General features: G+C 42.4%; 1 protein-coding gene and 1 pseudogene across 1 annotated transcript in view; both read right to left on the bottom strand.

Moving 5' to 3' along the window:
- Nucleotides 1-21,171, bottom strand: part of EIF2B3 (eukaryotic translation initiation factor 2B subunit gamma) — a 120,102-nt gene that overhangs the window by 6,993 nt on the left and 91,938 nt on the right. Inside the window, exons 7-11 of the mRNA XM_068965585.1 lie at nt 19,135-19,262; nt 17,810-18,000; nt 15,929-16,006; nt 15,249-15,397; nt 1,224-1,327 (exon numbers count right to left, since the gene is read on the bottom strand). Of these exons, the coding sequence (XP_068821686.1) occupies nt 1,224-1,327; nt 15,249-15,397; nt 15,929-16,006; nt 17,810-18,000; nt 19,135-19,262 (650 nt within the window). The remainder of the gene's footprint in view (nt 1-1,223; nt 1,328-15,248; nt 15,398-15,928; nt 16,007-17,809; nt 18,001-19,134; nt 19,263-21,171) is intronic.
- On the bottom strand, nt 12,189-12,926 carry LOC138073786 (14-3-3 protein theta pseudogene; annotated as a pseudogene).

Raw genomic sequence — 21,171 nt, 5'->3', positions numbered from 1 at the left:
GCTCAGTTTGACTGTGAGGAATCATGGAAAGAGTCAGGAAGGTTCTATAGAGAGAACACTTGGGCAGAATCATTAAGAATTTCAGACAGAGAGAGGACATGTGCAAAAGCACGGAGAGGCACAAGAGCATGGTGCATATGTGGAGCTCTAAGCCCCGTGGTATGCTCCAGAAGTCGTGTATAATCCTCACATTTAACTGTATTTAGTTCTCACAACGATCCTCCAAAATAAGTTATTATTGTCTCAGTTTTTCTAGTTTCAAACATCTGAGGCCTAAAAATTAAAAACAACCTGGTGCCCATCCAATGATTTGTACAGCTGAGATCTGAACCCAGGTCTGTTTTGAATCTAAAGCTCACAGGAGAGGTATATGACTTTAAAATAAAAAGGGAAGGAGAAAAAATGGAAGAAGGCCCTTACTTACTGGGAGAAGGAAAAGGTGGCTTCCACCAACTCAGAACTGGTGGATTAAGTTTTTTCAGCAACTCTCCTACCCCACCCTAGTTTAGGTTTAAGGAATAATCTGAAAAGGAATGTGCCCTCTTTACTGATCTTGAGCTTTGGCTACTTTTTGGTTAAAAATCCTCAGCCAAATTATGGACCATTCCAATCTGCCCAGCCCAGCAGGAAAACCCTGATGTTTGTATGTCTTTTAAGCATTACACAGACTTTCTATAGCTACAGAGCAGAGCAAGCTAACACTAAAGAATCTCTAAGCAGTTGAGGATGGCACTGAGACAATGGCTTTCAAGAAGCTACTAACCTTCTTCCAGGCCAAGAATCCATGGGACTCCTCTCCCTTAACTACCAGGTCAGATGAAGTACCCAAGGACTGCAGGAGGCTGCCAGAGATAGTTCCAGAGTCTCTGTTGATCACTGGCCCTTTTCTCTTATGCCTGACAGCCATTGTAAAGTATTGGTGCCAATCTGGGTCATTAGATATTTCTGGTATGTTTTAAATTTTTTGGTAGTAAGGCTGCATAAATATATATGAAGACTTATCTAACAAGATAAATTTCCATGATGGAACTGTGAAGTCAGAAATAAAAAATGTGACAGTGATGTCAACTGCCCTCCTAAGATGGCTTTTATCAATTTATATGTTCTCACCTGTGGGGTATGCATATGCTTGTTCCCCAGTTCTCATCAGCACGGAGCGTTATCTGTGTTAGTGTGATATGAAAACAATAGCATCTGTGATTGTAATTTGGGTTCTGGTTTACCTTTGGCTTCAATCCTCTGGTTGCTTCCAATTAGGCAGTTCTTGATGTCTGCTCCCTTCTCAATTACAGCGTTGTTGCAGATGACGCTGCTCTGGATGTTGCTTCTGTAACACAGTAGCCAAGTTAGGGAGTGTCCATGTCTCTCATCACCATCCTTATCCTTATGGGTTGGAGGTTCTGGTTCCTCCATATGCTAGGAATAGCTGGCCAGTCTAGTTAATGGTTACATGCTTATGCTAGAAGACAGAATGCCTCAAGAGAGGATTGGGCTTTAGAGAAGTCCAGAGTCTGTATATGCTCATAATGATATTCACCCAAAGCCTGAAAAGAACAAACAGTATGACTTCAGTTCTTTAGGAACCCCAGACCTGGAGGTCTAAATTCCAGCCTTTGGTCTGGGGGTGGAAGCTGGCCCTGACCCCTGGGCTGATCCATTGCTTCTGCCTCTCATCTGGGAATATATAAAATATTTCAGTGGAGGCTCAGATCCAGTGACTCTTCCTAGGAGATAAGCTATACAAATAATGGGTACCCCACAGCTCTTACCACAGACCCTGGTTAATCAAAACCATAATTATTTAGAAAAATAGGATATTTTTAAAGCCAACTCCATGCTATATAAGAGCCTACTCTAGACCCTAAAGCCACATTCTCAAGAGTAGCACCACTGGCTCTTAGCATTTGAATGTGTTTAAAAAGCATCCTCTTGGCTTCAGAGGATGGGTGGGTGGGGGAAAAGTCCTTCTGAAAATCTTCACTAGCATTTATTACATAACTACTTCAGGCCAGGCAGTGTGCTAAGCAGTCTACATACCTTACAGAAGTGACTTAACCGGATGATTCTAGGAGTATCATTTTTACCTCTGATAAAATAACCAAATTTTGCAGATGAGATGACAGATTAAGAGAAGTTAAACCATTTACCTAAAACCACATTAACAGCCAAGTAGCAATTTCAAAACTAAGTCTGCCTGACTCCAGAATCCATACATGCATGGTCAAACGAAGAAATTAGGGGAGAAGACTAGAGGAAGCCTGGGACTGCCGAGTTGTTTTTCTGGGCCAAAATGGCTCTGTGGAATGAGATCTATCCTAATAAAGGAATATTCAGTCCCTAAAGAGTCAGAAGTGGGCAGCTGGAGGGGAGAAGGAGGTAAGTAGGAACGGTCTGAGTGTCCATTTAAACAAAATAAAACATCAACTAAGGAAAAATCCTCAAGCAGTCCAAGAGGCTTGGGGGATGGAAAAGAGGCCATTTCAAGGACTGAAACTATCATCCACAGGCCATAAAAAAGATTCTTGCCAAGTGCCAAAATTTTAGTAAAATGCAAAAAAGTAACTCCAGCATTTATGGCATTTCAGAGCCTTCTTTATTCTTCTAGAAGGTTAAAGCTTGTCAGAAAGCGGCAAAGGTCAAAGCCACAGCACTCTGGTGTGGGCTAGAGATGGGTAGAGAAAATATCAGGTTTTTTTTTGGCTGCTTGGTGAGGCATGTGGGATCTTAGCTCTCAACCAGGGATCAAACCCACACCCCCTACAATAGAAGCATGGAGTCTCAACCACTGGTGCACCAGGGAAGTCCCAGTACCAGTTTTTTTGGCTCAAACTCAGGATATACTCAGTGGGTGGGCATTAAGGGACCTTCCAGAACTTTTCAATTTGCCCGCCCTGAGAGAAAGCAGTCCAATCAGCAGTTAGGGTGATTCCTGATCCTGGGTGAAGATTCACCCCAAAAAAGTAGTAAGGAAGTATACAGAAAGCTTCAGACACAGAGGCTTCTGAGATATAGTAGTAGGTTTATAACTGGCTGCTAGTTTGTCATTGAAAAATCTCACTTCTTTTTTCAAAACGGGAGTAAGGAGATGCTTCTTGCTCAGTAGCTTAAGAGTATATAGTATGCTCTGGAGTTAGGCAAGAGGTAAACATAGCAAACGAGAAAGAGCCAAGAGGAACTCAAGCAGCCATAATCAGGGAGTACTAAATGACTATTTTGGAATCTGGAACACAAGTGGGAACCATCTCTGGAAGGAAGAGTCTGGAATGACTGAGGTCAGATTTCTACAGCAATGGAGAGCGTGGGTTCTTATGTTTCACAGGTCTGACTCAGATCTTCAGGAACCGCCCATACTGCTTTGTTGCTTGCTTCATCTAGTTTGTGTGTAACTCCCTCAGACAAATAAACCACTACCAGTGAATCTGCAGATGTGATCGGGAGAAAGTGGAAGCTCTTGGTCAGTGGATCTGTGGAAGGCTTTGAGGTGAACACCTGAAAAAAGGCCTCAGTGAGTGTCAAACTATTTTCTACCACTTGTTTCTTCAATTGTTTCCCATGATCACTGTTGCAGTCACAAGTCACCTTCATTAGTAAGGCTGAGGTACTCTGGAAAAATTTTAAGCCAATTTAGCTTTCCCCCTGTTGAGAAAGAACTCCAAGGTTAAGGATTTTACTGGAAGTATATGTGTTTGCTCAGGCTGGAGGGGAAAGACAGACACTACTGTATCTAATAAGCCCCCTTCATGATACCAGTCCACAGTAAAGATTGCCTTGTGCTTAAAGTAGGAGGGGAGATGACCTCCTATATAGCTCATGAAAAGACCCAGCTCTAGTACCAGAACTACAGCTTCTACATTCTACTTTAAGCTCTCAGCTGGGTACTAAGGACTCTGCTGTGCTGATGCCTGGCTGTGTTCTCTAGGACTCTGCTTGGAGATGGCTAAGATTAATGGACTTTTGATCTTCACTTCTCCTTGTGTGTGTGCACAGTTTCTAAGTTATGTCTGACTCTTGTGACCCTGTGGACTGTAGCCCTCCAGGCTCCTCTGTCCATGTAATTTTCCAAGCAAGAATACTGGAGTGGGTTGCCATTTCCTATTCCAGGGATCTTCCCAACCCAGGGATTAAACCCACATCTCTTGCATCTCCTGCATTAGCAGGTGGATTCTTTACCACTGGTACCAGCTGGGGAGCCCTCACTTCTTAATGCTGTCAAATTTTAAGCAAAGCTGCAAGCCTTGGGAAATTACCCTGAAAACCCTAAAGCTTCAGTGGACAGGAGGCCATAAGAAAAACACAGAGGCCTATAGTAAGATCACTGCTTAGCCAGGCATACCATGCCATACCATGGCACATGACATGAGGAAGAAGCCCTCACCTGGGAATCAGGGATGCCTCCAAATTCTCATTCCTCTTCTGGTTTTAGTTAGGACTTTTTTCAGTTTATTTCAGGAGAGAAGGGAACTTACATAAATGTAATGTCTAATACAGCTCAGTCACTACACAAAGCACTTTATATTCATTATGTAACTTAATTCTTTTAGCAAACCTGCAGGAATGGTGGTATTTATTCTAATTTTTACACAAAAAACTGGGGCTCACAGAGATTAAGCCATGTGCCCAAGCCTACACAGTGGGAAGTGACCCTCCACTGTACTACAGGCTTCTGCCTCAGCTGCTGACTGGCAGTGTTTGCCAAAGAGCCATGAAACTTCTCCGTAACTCTGAGGACAGGCAGGTTCTTCTCTGGGGATTAGCTGGCAGGCTTGCTAAATTTATTCATAACCTTAGGGGAGAAAAGCTTTTTAGGCATATGACTAAATGTCCACTTTAGGCCCATCCACTGCTTCAGTCCAAAGATTATGGCTGAGTTGCCCGTATCTTTCCAGATGCCAGAGGCTCCTTGCCTTGGCCCAAGGGGCTCTGGTCCAGGTGTCTTTTTCTTTTAGAAGAAGAATCATGTATTATTTTTAATGAAACATTTCAGGCATAGATAAGTCCCAGGTGGTACCAGTGGTAAAGAACGTGCCTGCCAGTGCAGGAGATGTAAGAGACGCAGGTTTGATCCCTCGATCGGGAAGATCCCCTGGAGGAGGGCATGGCAACCCACTCCAGTGTTCTTGCCTAGAGAATCCATTGGACAGAGGAGCCTGCCAAGGTATAGTCCACAGAGTCACAAAGAGTCAGACACGACTGAAGCAACTCAGCACTCAGCACAGCAGAGAAAAATACAGAGAATATAAAGAACCCTCCAAAAAATAATACAAAAAGACAGCAATTTTCTTTGCTCACATTTCCCCCGCTCTCCTCCCAGAGGTGATTACTGTTTGACTCTGGTATTTATTGTTCTTAAGCATTTTTACTTCATGTAATAGTAAATGATATATTGTATTCTTTTGCAAATTTTAAAAATTTTATATAAATGCTATCATTCTCTACATCTATATATCCTAGTGCAACTTCCTTATTTCCCCTTCAACATCGTATCTGTGGCATTTACCCAGGTTAATTCATGTAATGAGATATAATACTTGTAAAAATATCTCCTTTTCTTTCTGTCTCTAGTCACTCTTGCTCTTGGGTCCTGTAGATTAATATGTACTGTCTCAGGGACTTCCCCGGTGGTCTAGGGGTTAAGAATCTGCCTTCCAATGCAGGGGATGTGGGTTTGATTCCTGATCCAGGAAGATCCCACATGCTGAGAGGCAACTAAGCCTGTGGCCACAACTACTGAGCCTGTGCACCTAGATCCTGTGCTCCACAACAAGAGAATCCAACACAATGAGAAGCCCACACACTGCAACGAAGAGTAGCCCCCACTCTCTACTACTAGACAAAGTCCACGCCCAGCGCTGAAGACCCAGTGCAGCCAAAAAATAAATAAGTAAAATGTACTCTCTCCAGCGAATAGGCTGAACATTTCTTCCTTTTAGTTATATGTCTCCCTTTACAACCTTACACAAAGGTTTAGTGGTAAAAATGTCTCCCTCCTAAGAAATTGAATTATATTCCCTAAGCAGAGGCAAAGAAAAAGAAAAACAAGGGTTTGGGAGGGAATCAAAGAGGTAACAATTGAAAAATATATGTATTATCTTTTTGGCCACACCGTATGACTTGCAGGATCTTTGTTCCCCAACCAGGGATTGAATCTGGGCCCACAACAGTGAAAGCATGGAGTCCTAACCATTGGACTGCCAAGGAGTTTCCAAGATGTAACAATCTTAAAAGAAATAAGCTGGAGTATTCTCAGAATATGGGTTTAGTGCAAACAGTTCAAATAGAGAATGAATCAAAAGTCCTCAGGAGCCCCTTAAGTCCAGGGGATCTTGTCAGTTTTATAATTTGCTTTTTTTTTTTTAAATAAAAGTGTTACTGAAGAAATGTGGACAGAATTCTTTTAATGATTATGATCTTTCTGCAACTCTCACTGCCACAGACTTACACTCAACCTACCCATTTATCAGTATTTTGTTTCCTTACCTACTTGGCTTTATTATGTCTTCAAGCAGAGTTTTCTAGAGGGTTCATGGGCACCACATCTCCTAAGCCTTGGAGTATTTTTAATGATTTTATATTTTAACCCTAACTTCACTATCTACAGGATTCTTAAGTCACAACTGTTTTCCTTCCAAATTTTCTAAATGTTGTTTTACTGTCTTCTGGCCTTAAATGTCACAGAAAAGTATGAGGCCATCCTGGTTTTCTCCTTTCTCTGTGCCCTGAGATTTTGTAAAAGTGGTGTTTACCATTTCTCCTTTGGACTGTCCAAGTCCATATTCCTTATGCTGGTCCAGTCTTGGTGTTCTTTTTGGATTTGACCTAAATTTCATTGTGTCTGGCAGATATTCTCTATTCTGTGTATGGGTACATGGCAGTTATCTAGTTTTATTACAGATGAAGCTTCCTTCTCTGGTTTTGTTTTCATCTTGGTGAGTTTCAAGGAGTTAAAGTATTTACTCCAAGACTTTTCTAGAAGTAAACAGGGCTCTCTTGACAGAAATCAGTCAATTACAGTAGGAGGGCTCAAATCAGGGATCTCTATTTTTCATTTAGTAAATACTTACCAGGTATCTAGTACATGAAAAGTACAGTACTGTGAATTAAGGGATACAAAGACATATGAGAAGTATTCCTGTAAAATTATAGTCTAGTTGAGGAAAAAAGAAAGATGCATTAAATATCACACAAGCATAAGTGATGGTTACACCAGGAACACAGAGGTGGGGGAGATAATATCTAGCTAGGAAAATTTAAGAAAACTGCACGAAGCAGCTGGAATACATATTGGACCTTGAAATGTGGGTAGGATTTCTACAGGTAAAGATCTCTAGAAAGAGACAATTCAGGCAGAGTCAATGTCAGGACTAAGGAGAGTGGAAAGGTAAGGGGCTCAGTGGGCAGGAAAGTGGGTTAAGTGTCGGTACAGAGGACACTCAGGGTAACAATGAGAAACAGTAATATCTTGTTTGCTTTGGAGGGCTGCACTTGCTGCCTGTAGAAAGCATGGGAAATCCAGGTAAAATCCTGGTTCCCCAGCCTGAACCTGCATGTGAAAGTGTTACCCTAGACTGCTGCTTGGGTCATTCACCTTGGACTAGGAGGAAATGCTGGTGTTAATCAAGACCAGAAGATTAAAGACACAGACCATGGGATTGACAATTAAGTTTTCACTATACTTTGGACTGCTGAGCATCAGCTGTCATATAAATTGGAAGTGGCAGAAAATGAGAAAGACAGGCAGCAGCCTTCTCTGCATAGTCTTGCCTACACCTTTCCCAAGGTGGTTCTATTAGCATCCTTCAAGCCCTGAGGACCTCGGGCAGGTGTTCAAGCCACTGTCCAAACCACTGCTGGCAGAGACAAGCAGACCAAGAATATGAGAAACTCCTTTCTAGACAAATTCATGCTCCTACTCTGCCATTTAGTCCAGATGTAATAGCATCAGGGTAATCAAGTCTCACATGACTACAATTTAATCACCTTCCCTGAATTTACTGTAAGTAATTAAAACTAAATGACCTGAAAATAATGGGAAAAAAGATCAAATGGGATGCAAGATGTCTGATCATATCACCAAGAGCTAATCTGCAGGGTTGGGTAGTCTCTAATGGCCTTCGAAGTCATTAGCCCCAGGTGGGCTACCTAGAGCTTCACTTAAACTTTTTTTTTTTTACAATAGCTGGAAAAACAGCAGCAGCCACCATCTACACCTTTACTGTTTCCCCAGCTAGATGCCTTATTAGGCTATCCGAGAGTATACCTCCACCCAATATGACTCTGGGATATTATGCTAGGTCTTTCTATGAATTTCTCTCATATAAATAAACTGGAGTTCTTTGGAAGCCTTAGTTTCCTTACCAAGTTTATTTACATCAATTCAAGACACTAACAGTGGCCTTTAAACATCTGCTCCTTTGTCTGCCCATCCACAGGGAAAGAGGGAGAGGTTACCAATTAAAGCAAACAAGAAAGTTATAGCACTCTCTTCGTTGGAAGGTCTGAGGTAAGATGAGACAGAGTGTAGAAGTTATAAAGCCTCATGAGCTACTCTAGAACTAAGTGACCAAATGGACAAATACCAGTGTAGTTCTGGGTTTCAAGAGAATGGTGACATCTTCAGTCTTATGCAGGAATCTGGAATGGGACATGGAGTAAGTAGCACAGGTACAATAAGAAAAAAGTCTGGATTGACACTACCATTTATTCCTTGTAAAAACGCAGAAATTGAGCTGGATGATTTCTAAGGCCCCATTTCATTCTAACATTCCAGGACCCAGTGTTGGAGCTAGATCATGAAAAATATGAGAAACTCTGAAGTTGAAACTTCATTCTAAAACCGAATCAAGAAGCGATAGATAACCTGACAGACCAATCACTAGAAATGAAATAGAACTGGTAATGAAAAAAAAATTCCAACAGACAAAAGTCCAGGACCAGAGGGTTTCACTGCAGAATTTTACCAAATGTACAAAGAGGTACTTATACTGATCCTTCTCAAATTCTTCCAAAGGATTGAAACTTTATTCTAAAGATAATGGAATGGATTCTTCAAAAGTTTTTGAGTAGAACAGGGATATGATCAGATATTCTTTCAGACAACAACACAGGGAACATGCCACCTCTGTGAAGTGAGATGAAGTAATGATGAAGAAGATGATGGTGATAGCAGCTAACATTTTTTGTGACAAGTGCTATTTTCACTGCTTTATGTCTACTAACTTATTTAGTATTCCTAGTAAACCTCTGAGGCAATTGGGTTTTTATCCTATTTTATTGTGAGAAAATTTGGCTCAAAGAGGTAAAACCAATCCCCTAAGTGACTAATAAGTGATAGACCCAGTATTCTATCTGGCAGTCTGATCCCAAAGTGCATGCTCTACTTCATAAAAACAATGCTGGAAGGGTGGATTTGGCAGAAAAAGAAAAATGGAGACAGGGAAGTATGTCAGAGAACACATGATTCAGGAAGAGGTCTCTGGGTCTGACCTCTTTCCCTAACCTCTACTCAGAAACTGGGGGCTTCCCTAGTAGCTCAGTGGTAAAGAACCTGCCTGATAATACATGAGCCGCAGGTTCGGTAGTTGGGTTGGGAAAATCCCTTGGAGAAGGAAATGGCAACCCACTCCAGTATTCTTGCCTGGAGAATTCCATGGACAGAGGAATGTGGTGGTATATATAGCCCATGGGGTCGCAAAAGAGTCATACACAACTTAGGGACCAAACAACAACAATCACTACTTAATTTTTCAGTTTTAAGCATTGTCAATAGACTTTGCATAATGGAAGATGAAGGTTTAGCTCTCTTTTCTTCCTGCCACTGCTTCCTTTCTCCCTTCCTACCTTTCATCCTTTCAATGTAGTTATAGCATAAGTTTGGTTAATGATCAGTGTTATTTATTTTTTAAAAATTATTTTAACAATTTTATTTCTTTTTGGCTGTGCTGGGTCTTCACTGTTGCTTGGGCTTTTCTCTAGTTGTGGTGCACAGGCTTCTCACTGTGGTGGCTTCTCTTGTTGCAGAGCACAGGCTCCAGGCATGCAGGCTTCAGTAGGTGTGGCTCCCAGGCTCTAGAGCATAGACTCAATAGTTGTGGCCCATGAGCTTAGTCGTTTCGCGGCATGTGTATCTTCTCGGATCAGGGATCGAACCTGTGTCTCCTGTGTTGGTAGGCAGATTTCTTTACCACTGAGCCACCAGGGCAAACGGAGCCACCATAGCAAACTTTGATGCCTTTTCCTTTCTTGTACAACTTTTTTAAAAAACAGAGTTAATATCTGTTTTGTTTTAATTCAAACCTAACTTTTTAGCCAATTATCTAAATTTTTCAAGACGTTTATATGAATTTATCAGTTTCATCTTTCTGTATAAGTGTTTCCTGGATTCTACTCTGGACTAATTGTTGCCTTCATGGTTCATGCATAGCAGTCATCCTTGGATGTGCCTTCACTATCTTCCCATGGATTCTTTTCAATATTTATTTATTTTTGGCTGTGTTGGGTCTCAGTTGCCCCGAGGCATATGGGATCTTAGTTTCCCAACCAGGGACTCAATCCGTGTCCCCTGCTTTGGAAGGTGAGTTCTTAACCGCTGAACCACCAGGGAAATCCCCATATCCCACAGTTCTTTTTGTCTTTTTCTGAGTGAGATTCTCTTGTTTCTCATCAGTCTCCTTTTGGTTTACTTTTCATTTTGGTGGGACATACCTTTTCATGTCTGAAAATGTCTCTATTCTACTGTCACACTTGACTAACACTCAGCTTGAATACAGAATTCTAGGTTGAAATTAATTTTCCTTCAGATTTTTAAAGGCATTGTTCTATTATCTTCAAGTTTTCATTGTTGCTACTGGTAATAAGTCTAAAACCATTCTGGTTGCTGATTAGTTGTTTATGACCTATTATTTCTCTTTGTAAGTTGGTAGCATGCTTTGTTTCTGATGTTCTGAAGTTTTACAATGGATGTGGGCTTATTTTTACCATTGGGCTGGCCCCTTAGTAGGCCCTTTCATTCTGTAGATTCATATTTTTTAGTTTTAGGACATTTTCTTATATTATTTCTTAAATAATTTCCTCCTCCGATTTATCAACTCTCTTTTTATGGAACTCCTATTCAGATGTTAGACATCCTGGACTTTCTCTCTTACTTTCTATCATTTCTTTAATTTTTTTATTTTTTTGGTTTATAAAATGTAATTTTATTTTATGTTACTCTGCTGTTACATAGGGCATAACATTTTCACAAAGCTTTTTTGGGACTACAGTCAATGATTAGCAACATACAATAGTGGTCCAACTCTCTAAATAACAATCACTAGACAAACTGTACACCCTCTCACGTGCACAAATCTGCATGGAAGAGTACTAATGTTTTAGACTGGACTGTGTGCTTTTTTCCCCCTTTCTAGTGTATTAAGAAATGACATGCACTTTAATTTGCCAAAAGCAATGGTTGTATTCTGGCAGCAACATGCTACTTCTATTACATAGTAAAGTGAATACCAGAACTACAAAGGCAGGAGGTCTAAGTGAGTTTTTATTGGGAAGGTAAGTTGTCAACTTAAACAGCAGCAAATGAAGAGTGAATAAGGAAACTCCCTGTTGTCACAGATACACAAGACCTCCATCACATATGATACAGGAGGCATTTAAATCTGTGATCCCCCAGCCCCAAAATGTAGAATGCTTTTCCATTCAATCTAATACTTCTGGATTCCTACTAAAAAGGAATACATTAAGAGGATGGAAAAGTTGCTTACTGAAAGGAAATCTCTGAAGAAGAGTAAGGGAGGGAATGTAGAAATTAAGAAGTTATGTAGAACACTCTTTAAATTGTAATTAGCTACATTTTCATATCTTCACAGTAATGCAAAACATAGTCACTTGCAGAACTGGTTCAGATTACTTAAATACCAGATACATTTTTAGTCTTCTACGTAAGTGTTTGGAAGTTACTTATGTTTGTATGAAATGAAGCTATTAATACTTTTCTACAGCAGTAACTGCACACCAGGAAGGCTAAGACAAACACAAATCAAGGAATGGAGTTTTCCCAAAGCCGCAGTGTGAAAAGACTATAAACAGTTGATTCCATACACATGAATGAGTTTCTTTGCTATAGGAAATCCAAATGGAGTAAGGAATGGAGATGTAAAAAGGTTTCAAGGGGAAGAAAGATGACACCCTGTATGCACTCAGTTTTCTGCCCCTTCTGCCGCATCACATTCTTCTCCTGCACTGTCTGATGTCCATAATGTGAGGTTGTCTCTCAGCAGCTGCATGATGAGGGTGCTGTCTTTGTACGAGTCTTCATTCAGTGTGTCCAGTTCTGCAATAGCCTCATCAAAAGCTGTTTTAGCCAGTGTGCAGGCCAGTTCTGGGTTATTGAGGATCTCACAGTAGAACACAGAAAAGTTAAGAGCCAGCCCCAGCCGGATGGGGTGTGTGGGTTGCATCTCTTTCTTGCTTATATTGAAAGCCTCTTGGTAAGCTACTTGGGAATTATATGTCATTTGTTTCCGATCATCTCCACAAGCAACTTCAGCAAGGTACCGGAAGTAATCTCCCTTCATTTTCAGATAGAAGACCTTACTCTCTGGATTAGTTGCATTGGCTATTAAATACTTATCCAACAATTCCAGGACCGTGGTGCAGATGGACCTCAGCTCGGACTCCACTTTCTCTCAGTAGTCCTTGATCAGCTGCAACTTCTTGTCCGAGGTGTCGGTCTTCTGCTCGATGCTGGAGATGACCCTCCAGGCGGACCGGTGGCCCCCGACCACGTTCTTGTAGGCCACCGACAGCAGGTTGCACTCTTCGTTGGACAGCTCGGCGCCCTGCTCCGTCACGGCCTTCATGCAGGTGGTCATGTCGTCGTAGCGCTCGGCCTGCTCGGCCAGCTTGGGCTTCTGAATCAGCTCCGTCTTCTCCATGGGGGCCAGGGGAGCGGACAGTGAGTTCGAGCGCAGACCCGGGGGGCTGGCGGGGGGTGGGGGGGGCGTGGCGAGGAGGCCTTCACGTCTCCGCGGCCGCGGCGCGAGTCCCACCACTTGGATCCCTCTTCTCTATCTTTTCTTTTATATGCTCCATCTTTTTATCTTTTTCTTCTACTTTCTGGGAAATTTCAAATTTATCTTCCATTTTTTTTTACTGAGGTCTTCCCTCTTTGTTACCATATTTTAAATTTCTTAAGAGTTTCTTTTTTGTTCTTTGAAATAATAGGTTGTCTGAAAGCATCTTTCTCTCTCTGAGGAGTCTCTGTCTCTTTTTAAGTGCTTTTTTCTCTGTTTGATTTGTTCTCTATCTTTCATGATAGAGGCTTTCTTTAGATCTCTGGTAATCTTTGATTATCTCCTCATATTTAGGAAAGGATTTTAAAACAGTACATGAATGGAATTTGTCATCCATAATTTTAACTATAGGATGATTTGACTGGGCTATTAGAAATGTCTTATGTAAATAAATTCAGGTTCTTCTTCTTGGGCTGCTCAGATTCTCCAGAAAAAACTCTTCCAAATTCCCAACAGAAGACTTAGGCCTCTTCACCAGGGTTCTGGGAATCATCAGGATGTAGGCTTGGGGGAGGACATATTATAGTACTTTCCCTTTTCACCCTGTCTCTATTGTCTTCCATCAGCCACTCTTTTTTTTAAAATTAATTAATTTTAATTAGAGGCTAATTACTTTACAAAATTGTCATCAGCCACTCTTTCTAAAGAGCAAAGGCTTTACCTTTAGCTCTATCCCTATGTAGTACCTCTCCCCAAAACGTGTTGTTTAATCCCAAGGACAGTTGTGAGAGGTAGTTCAGCTTTTACTGGCCTTTATAATCTTTCCGTTGGAGAAGGGCATGGCAACCCATTCAAGTACTCCTGCCTGGAGGATCTCATGGACAGAGGAGCCTGGTGGGCTACAGTTCATAGGTCACAAAGAGTTGGACGTGACTGAAGCAACTTAGCACACACACACAGTCTTCCCCTATCCTTCCCTCCTATCAGTTCCTGGACAGAGAAATCAACAGATGTCAGAGCTAGAATCAATCTCAGGCTGACCTAGACTACTGGCTTTTTTTTTGGCCAAGCTGAGTGGCTTGCAGGATCTTAGTTCCCTGCCCAGAGACTGAAACCTGGCCCTGGAAGTGAAAATGAAGAGTCCTAACCACTGGACTGCCAGGGAATTCTCTCACCTGTGGTTTTAGCCACAACTCCAGGGCAGTCCAGTGGTTAAGACTCTGCCTTCCAGTGCAGGGAGTGAGGGTTTGATCCCTGGTCGGGAAACTAAGATCCCACATGTCATGGGGATGTGGTCAAGATTTGGGGCTTCCCTGGTAGCTCAGATGGTAAAGAATCTGCCTGCAATGCAGGAGACCAGAGTTCGATCCCTGGGTTGGGAAGGTCCCCTGGAGAAGGAAATGGCAACCCACTCCAGTATTCTTGCCTGGAAAATCCCAAGGACAGAGAAGCCTAGCAGAGTATAACCCATGGGGTTGCAAAGAGTAGTTTTTAAAATTTGTTTTATAGATCAGTTTTCACCTTTCATAGGAAGGATAAGTGCCCCTCCTCCACTGTATTCCAAACAACAGTGCCTTTACCGGTTTTAAATAATGAGTTCCTGCTTACGATTTATCTTAAGAAAAAGTTTCCTTTCTAAAAAGTCTGGAAACCATTGGTAATATCCTTCCTCTCTTCCACTACTAACTTTGCATTTTATACAAGGAAAAAAACCTGAGGTCCATACAGAGGAAGAATTTTATTAAGCATCATTTAAGTCTTACTCCAAGTTCAGGTTGTTCATAAACCAAGATTTTAGGGCATTCCAAAACATCTTAAAATGGGAAAAGATTCTTTATAACTAGTAACAGAGAAGCTTTCCTTTGAAAATGGAACGTGTCTTATATGTCCACTCCTTGCAGGCCTCTGCTTTCTGTAGGACACTGAGAGGGGGCAGGTGACTCTTAGACATTGGTGCAGTGTCCACCCTGCCATGGGCTCACTACTGTGGTCATCCCATCAAGCAGGATACCAAAGCAAGAGAAGGCAGCTTATCTCAGGACTCCAATCATCATGAGAAAACCGCTAGAAATGCTTTCCAAGACTATGTCATTTTTGACATTGAAACCAAGGCCTAGGAATTATTCCTTCCTTTCCCTTTTCTTCCCCTCCCGAAGCTGATCACCTCCCTAGGCTAGGGTGGCCTCCAAAGCCTCCCAGAGACATCAGGGGCCTTGCCTCAAGTGGGTACAAGGGGAGACATACCCTTCCTCCACGGTAACTGAGTTCATGAGAAGACAATTGGTGACAGTCACTCTATCTCTTATGACACACGATGAACCAATGACCGAATGCTTAATGGATGACTTCTCTCCAACCTGTGTATCTGGCCCAATGAGGCTGTCAGCTCCAACCTGTAAAAGGCAAATAAAAATATAAAATATAATACCTTGTCCCCTCATCTCAACCAACTGCAAACCAACCATCCAGATTCCTTGAGCTGGGGTCTAGTGAGATCTTTTCCTAGAGACACTTCAGCAAGAGGGATCATCACCAGTATTTCTCAGGGCCACAAGGTCCCATAATATCTCTGAGACCAACTCAGACTTACACACTCATGCACTTGTGTATACTGAGGTGCTCTCCTGAAGGCAGTGCTCAAGTCAGGGTAAGAAGAGGGACGGAAATGGAAAGATCCTGTGTCTGAGTTCAAAGGCTGTAACGAACTTTCCTTATAGGGTTTGTGTGGCTGGGCTCAGCACCTGTCTAGGCAGTCTGCTTAAAAGCCTGGACTGGAAGGTAAAATTTTATAACCAGAACCCAGTTTGGGACCTCCCTGGGGCCAGTGATGTTCAGGGCTTGACACCCAAAACCAGCTTCTCAAAGACAAGCCTCAGTGTACCCAGATAGTGCCCCATACCTGCTCTGCCCAAGCCAGCACTTACCATGTGTTTACTGACAATCTGGGCTGATGAGTGAATCAGTGATTCTTCTGGACAGATAACAGGTAGTAATTTGGACACCTTGAGGAAAGAGGTTTGGTCACTAAAGTAAGACCAGAAAACAACTGAAAACATGTTAAGTAGAACCTCGTGTTCAGTTAAGAAATGTGGGGAATTTTTAGCCACTGCCTCCTGTCTGGATGAGGCAGGCTGAGGTATTTCCCCCAAGACAAGGATCATTTATGCAACAGCTTCTATACAGTCTCATCCTCAGTTTCCTAGTTGAGAGCCTCCTCCCTGAAGTACTGCTATGTCCCTCAACCGGCAGGCTGTGAGACAAGCCTTAGAGACAGTCAGGCAGCATTTGGGAGAGGAGGTCTGACGAGAGCAAGGGGAACCCTGAGGCCTAACCACAGTCACCCTAGGTTCCTGTTCACCTCCTGGACCACAGTGACCACGCAGGAGGGGAGGATGGGAGTAATCTTAGATAACTCCACAATCAGGACATACCCTAAGGAGGCATCCATGTTCTTTATCAACCAAAATAAAATGTCTAAGGGGACATTCACACTATTCTCTTTCCACTATGAGAAAACTGAAAATGTTATGGGTGTGGAGTGTTTTAGCTCTGGACCCATTAGGCAGAGATAGTGTATCTGTGATTCTCAGTGTGGAGAGAATGCTGGTCAGAGCACTGTGTGTGGCAGACACTCTAACTGAGGGAGGCCTGGCCAGACTGGCTATATTGGTGATATGAAGGCTAATCCCTCTGTCCCTATGCCTGGGATCGCCTCTGTTATACTTCAGCCAATGCCATTCAGGCCTGTCTGACGCACAGCCCCTGCTGACACGCCAGAGGATACTTCTCTGGCCTTAGGCTATCTATCACCTTGCTTTCAGACTAGCCAGACAGACTCTAGTCATAGAACTGAATAAGGAGAACTAAAAGTCAAATTAAGGAAGCCTTTTATATACCTCTAATGCTACACAGGGGCAACTTTCCCCAGGACTGCCCTGGGTAAACATGGGACTAGCTTGGACTTCTCATAAACCCTGTGGCTTGGATTCCCTTGACTATAACCAATCCGGTTTGAGGCTAGCTTGAGGTCTGGGACTGAGACTGTTACTACCACGTGGTGTGGGTCCTAAAGATTCTTGAGTCAGATTTTCTTCAGGGATTCAATTCCAATTCCAGTTTTCCCCTCCTCCTGTCCCTGCTACACAATAAAGAGCTCTTGCACACAAGCTGCCTCCTCATTGTTCCCCCTCTTCACCCTTGCCTTAAATAAAACCTGGCGGGCCTTAAGGGCACTGCTTCCCCTTCAATAGAAGCTACTAATTCTCCACACTTCACAAACCTCAGGGTTAAAAGGATGGGTTAGCAAGACTCTACATGCTCTAATGCCGTTCTCCAGATTTCTCTCACATAGGCATTCCTCCCTTGATGCTTTGTCATCTGGGTACTCTATACTCTGCTCCTTCACCTTCTAAGGAAAGCCTCCCCTGTGTGCCTGGTTACCTCCCCTGCGTGCCTGGTTACACAGTATTTATCTGCTTGTTTATGAAGTGCTATGGATATCCCCATGCTGAGCAGAATAGGAGAAATCTGTTGAACCCAGAGGCCAGAAGTGAAGCCTTCCTGGAGATCTCGGCCTTTCTTTGGAGCCACAGCGGCTCTGCCTCTGCACGATGCCCCTCACTTCCCCTTTTGCTGTACTTGGGTACCCCTATGGTGTCTCCTGACACACCCGGTCTTGCTCAACCTTGGGAATGTGGGATTCTGTACAAGTTACTGTGCACCTAATGAAGAAATAAGACAAAAGGCTCCGGTCTGTTCCTGGGAGACGAATCCCCATGATTTCTCTTCTGAACTCATCCTCTCACCTGTCTGTTGGCTTCCATGTAGAGTCCTAGGGTGCTTACTCGAGAGCAGAGCCCCTCTTTCATGATGTGGACATAGCAGCGCACCTGTGATCTGGACAAACCTTCCCAGCTGTCTCCTCGACAGGCGTTCCAGCAGGCATCATAGGGAGCAAGGGTCAGTGTATTGGCTTCTTTTATAAAACTGTAAATATCTTCAGAACCAAAAACAAGCAAGTACATGAGACAGGTAACAGAAAGGATATAGACTCAGTCAAGTTTTGAAGGAGGGTACAGCTCAAATCTCTTCCCCTGCAACTCAACCATGCAGCATGGACCCCGGGGAAATCCCACTAAAACCTGAAAGACTAAGTCAAAGATTAAAAGAGGCAATGTGCTTTCATATACATTTGAAATATTATGACACAAAAATGTTTTTAAAAAAGGTCCTGTAAGCAAGTTTGACTGATGATCAAGCACTACTGGGGAAGATGAAATAGACTCTTGTACACCATGGAGAAACACAAGTGACTGTCCAGGCTTTAGTGCCTAGCCCTATTGGCTTTGTGCTGCTAGCCTCTATTAGCACATCTGGTAGTTGTGCTGTGAGAGAAATAGCACAGGACCTGGGCCCCAGTTTTTCAACTCCTACAACAGTCATTTGAAATCTTTTATGATTAAGAAAATCGGGGCTCAAAAGACTGAAAAATCTGCCTTAGGTCACAGAACTAATAACAGGTAGAGTCAGATTTCAAACACAGGTCTGAGATGCTAAGCCCTGATATCTTAACCATCATGCTATACTGTCTCCATTTATTCCTTTGATAAATACATTTTTGGGAACATCTACTATGAGTCCAGGACTGGGCCAGGGACTAGGCAAGGATATGAGAGCAAAGACTGACCTCATCCCTACATCCTTGAAAGGAGAAAGTCTGTTGGGTCTGGTTGGACTGTCATACAGCCCTTCACCTTTCTTCCCTTGATAGGAGAGGCTGAGTTTAGTCAGGAGTGGGGCTTCCCAGAGTCAGAGAACAGGAGAACTGAGAAATGGTGGGCAGAGTGCAAAGTCAAAAAGGTCTAGAGACGAACATGGCCAAACCAGGCCTGTTAACCAGAGAACAGGCCTGAGGCATGGTTAGCCTGTCCCTGAAGAGCACAGGGACGAGAATCTGCTTGAGTAAGCCTGCCCAGAGCTCAGGGAGTGGTGTAAGCTAACCTGGCCTGCCTGTTGGCTAGATGAGAACCTGATGCCTTGAGACAAGCATCTTGGGCTGGGCTAAATTGTCCAGCCACTCTTTCCACAAGCGTCACTACCTGTACCTTACTGCACCAACTCAAGCACTGACCTAAGGATTTCAGCTCCTTTTTCTTTAGATCTTCTTCTTTTTCTTCTTGTCCCTGTTGTGATGAAGCTGAGGAGAACTGCTTTCTTACCAGGTATGGAATCAGTTCACTCCGGATGGAAGTGATTGACCTAGGAAGAAAGAGTAGCCAAATATCAGAAATCTGATGGTCTGGATTCAATTAGAATAAAAAACTGTGCATCCAAGGAAAAGCCAAATTCCTTCCTGTCATGCCACCTTGGGACCGACAGAGATCAGAAATGGCAAGGGCTTGGCAGTTCTGGAGAAGCAGAGGATCTAAGTTTTCTCAGTTCAGGCTGGAGCTGGATGAGCAGTGTGTTGAATCTGAGATGCCGGTCCCCTGATCTATGCAGAGAACAGTCTCTTACAATTCCTGTTTACAAAGTATGTGCCTGAAAGTTTGTATGTGTGTGCATATGTCAACATGGTGTCTTGACTATTAACTGACAATAACTCATGAGAAAGCAGAATGCTCTGGCCTTTTGAAAAAAAAGTTGTTTCAAAATATTAAAATTTTTTCTACAAAGGCTTTGTATTTTCCATTAGATTAATCAGAGTATCTTAATTTTGGAGGGATTAGTATTATAGATGGTGTCTTTTCAACAATTATTTTCTTCTTATTGGTTAACAGAATCTCATTTTACTATATTTCAACCTTGGGGCCAATTGCCTTGATAAACAATCTTAATATTAATAATTTATTTGTAGATTCTGACAATCATACAAACTATGTAAACAACAATTTTTTTTCTTCCTTGCTAATTCGTATTTTTCATTATCTTACTGTATTGGCTAAGACTTTCAATACACTAATGCTGAACAGAAGCACTAATAGCAGTTCATCCTTACTTATTCTTGATTTTAAAGGGAATTTTTCTTTTTTATCATTTAGACTAATGGTTGTTATAATTTTTATCACCAAAGCCACTATTTGATTGTCCTCTATGTGTAGACATTGGGCTTTGTACTTTATAGCTAATACTTGGCACATGTTATTGGTTTTGTAGATACCCTTTATCCAGTTAAGGAAGATCTCTCTTATTCCTAACTTTGCTAAAAGCTTTCATCAATGAATGGGTATTGAATTTTCTCTTTTTGCATCCATGGAGCTTATCATATTTTCTCCTCTTTTGCTCTGTTATAGTAATGGATTAAAAATTTATCTGATACTAGGACTATTGATGCTTTTGAACTGTGGTGTTGGAGAAGGCTCTTGAGAGTCCCTTGGACTGCAAGGAGATCTAACCAGTCCATTCTAAAGGAGATCAGTCCTGGGTGTTCATTGGAAGGACTGATGCTAAAGCTGAAACTCCAATACTTTGGCCACCTCAAGTGAAGAGTTGACTCATTGGAAAAGACCTTGATGCTGGGAGGGATTAGGGGCAGGAGGAGAAGGGGATGACAGAAGATAAGATGGCTGGATGGCATCACTGACTTGATGGACATGAGTTTGAGTAAACCCTGGGAGTTGGTGATGGACAGGGAGGCCTGGTGTGCTGTGATTTATGGGGTCACAAAGAGTCAGAGACAACTGAGTGACTGAACTGAACTGAACTGAGGACTTCCCTGGTGGTCCAGGGTTTAAGAATCCGCCTGTCAATACAGGGGACACAAGTTCGATCCCTGGTCCAGGAGGATTCCACATGCCACAGAGCAACTAAGCCTGTGCGCCACAACTACTGAGCCCACATGCCACAAGTACTGAAGCCCGCATGCTCTAGGGCCTGTGCTCCATAACAAGAGAAGCTACTGCAATGAGAAGCCCATGCACTGCAACTTGACAATAGCCCCTACTTGCCACAACTACAGAAAGCCTGTGTGCAGCAACAAAGACCCAGTGCAGCGAATAAATAAATATTAAAAATTTTTTGTGATACTAACAAGTTGAATAACACTATTCAAAAACCATTTATACAATTTCTACTCTATACTCTCTTACAGTAGTAGAATTATGGGTGATTCTTCTATTCTTTATGCAAATTATCAAATTTTATAATTTAAACCATTCTTTATGTTTCT

Source organism: Capricornis sumatraensis, chromosome 2 (assembly GCF_032405125.1).
Source record: "Capricornis sumatraensis isolate serow.1 chromosome 2, serow.2, whole genome shotgun sequence".
Lineage (NCBI taxonomy): Eukaryota > Metazoa > Chordata > Mammalia > Artiodactyla > Bovidae > Capricornis > Capricornis sumatraensis.
Note: the sequence above shows the minus strand (reverse complement) of the source record. Positions and strands in the feature narration are given on the sequence as shown.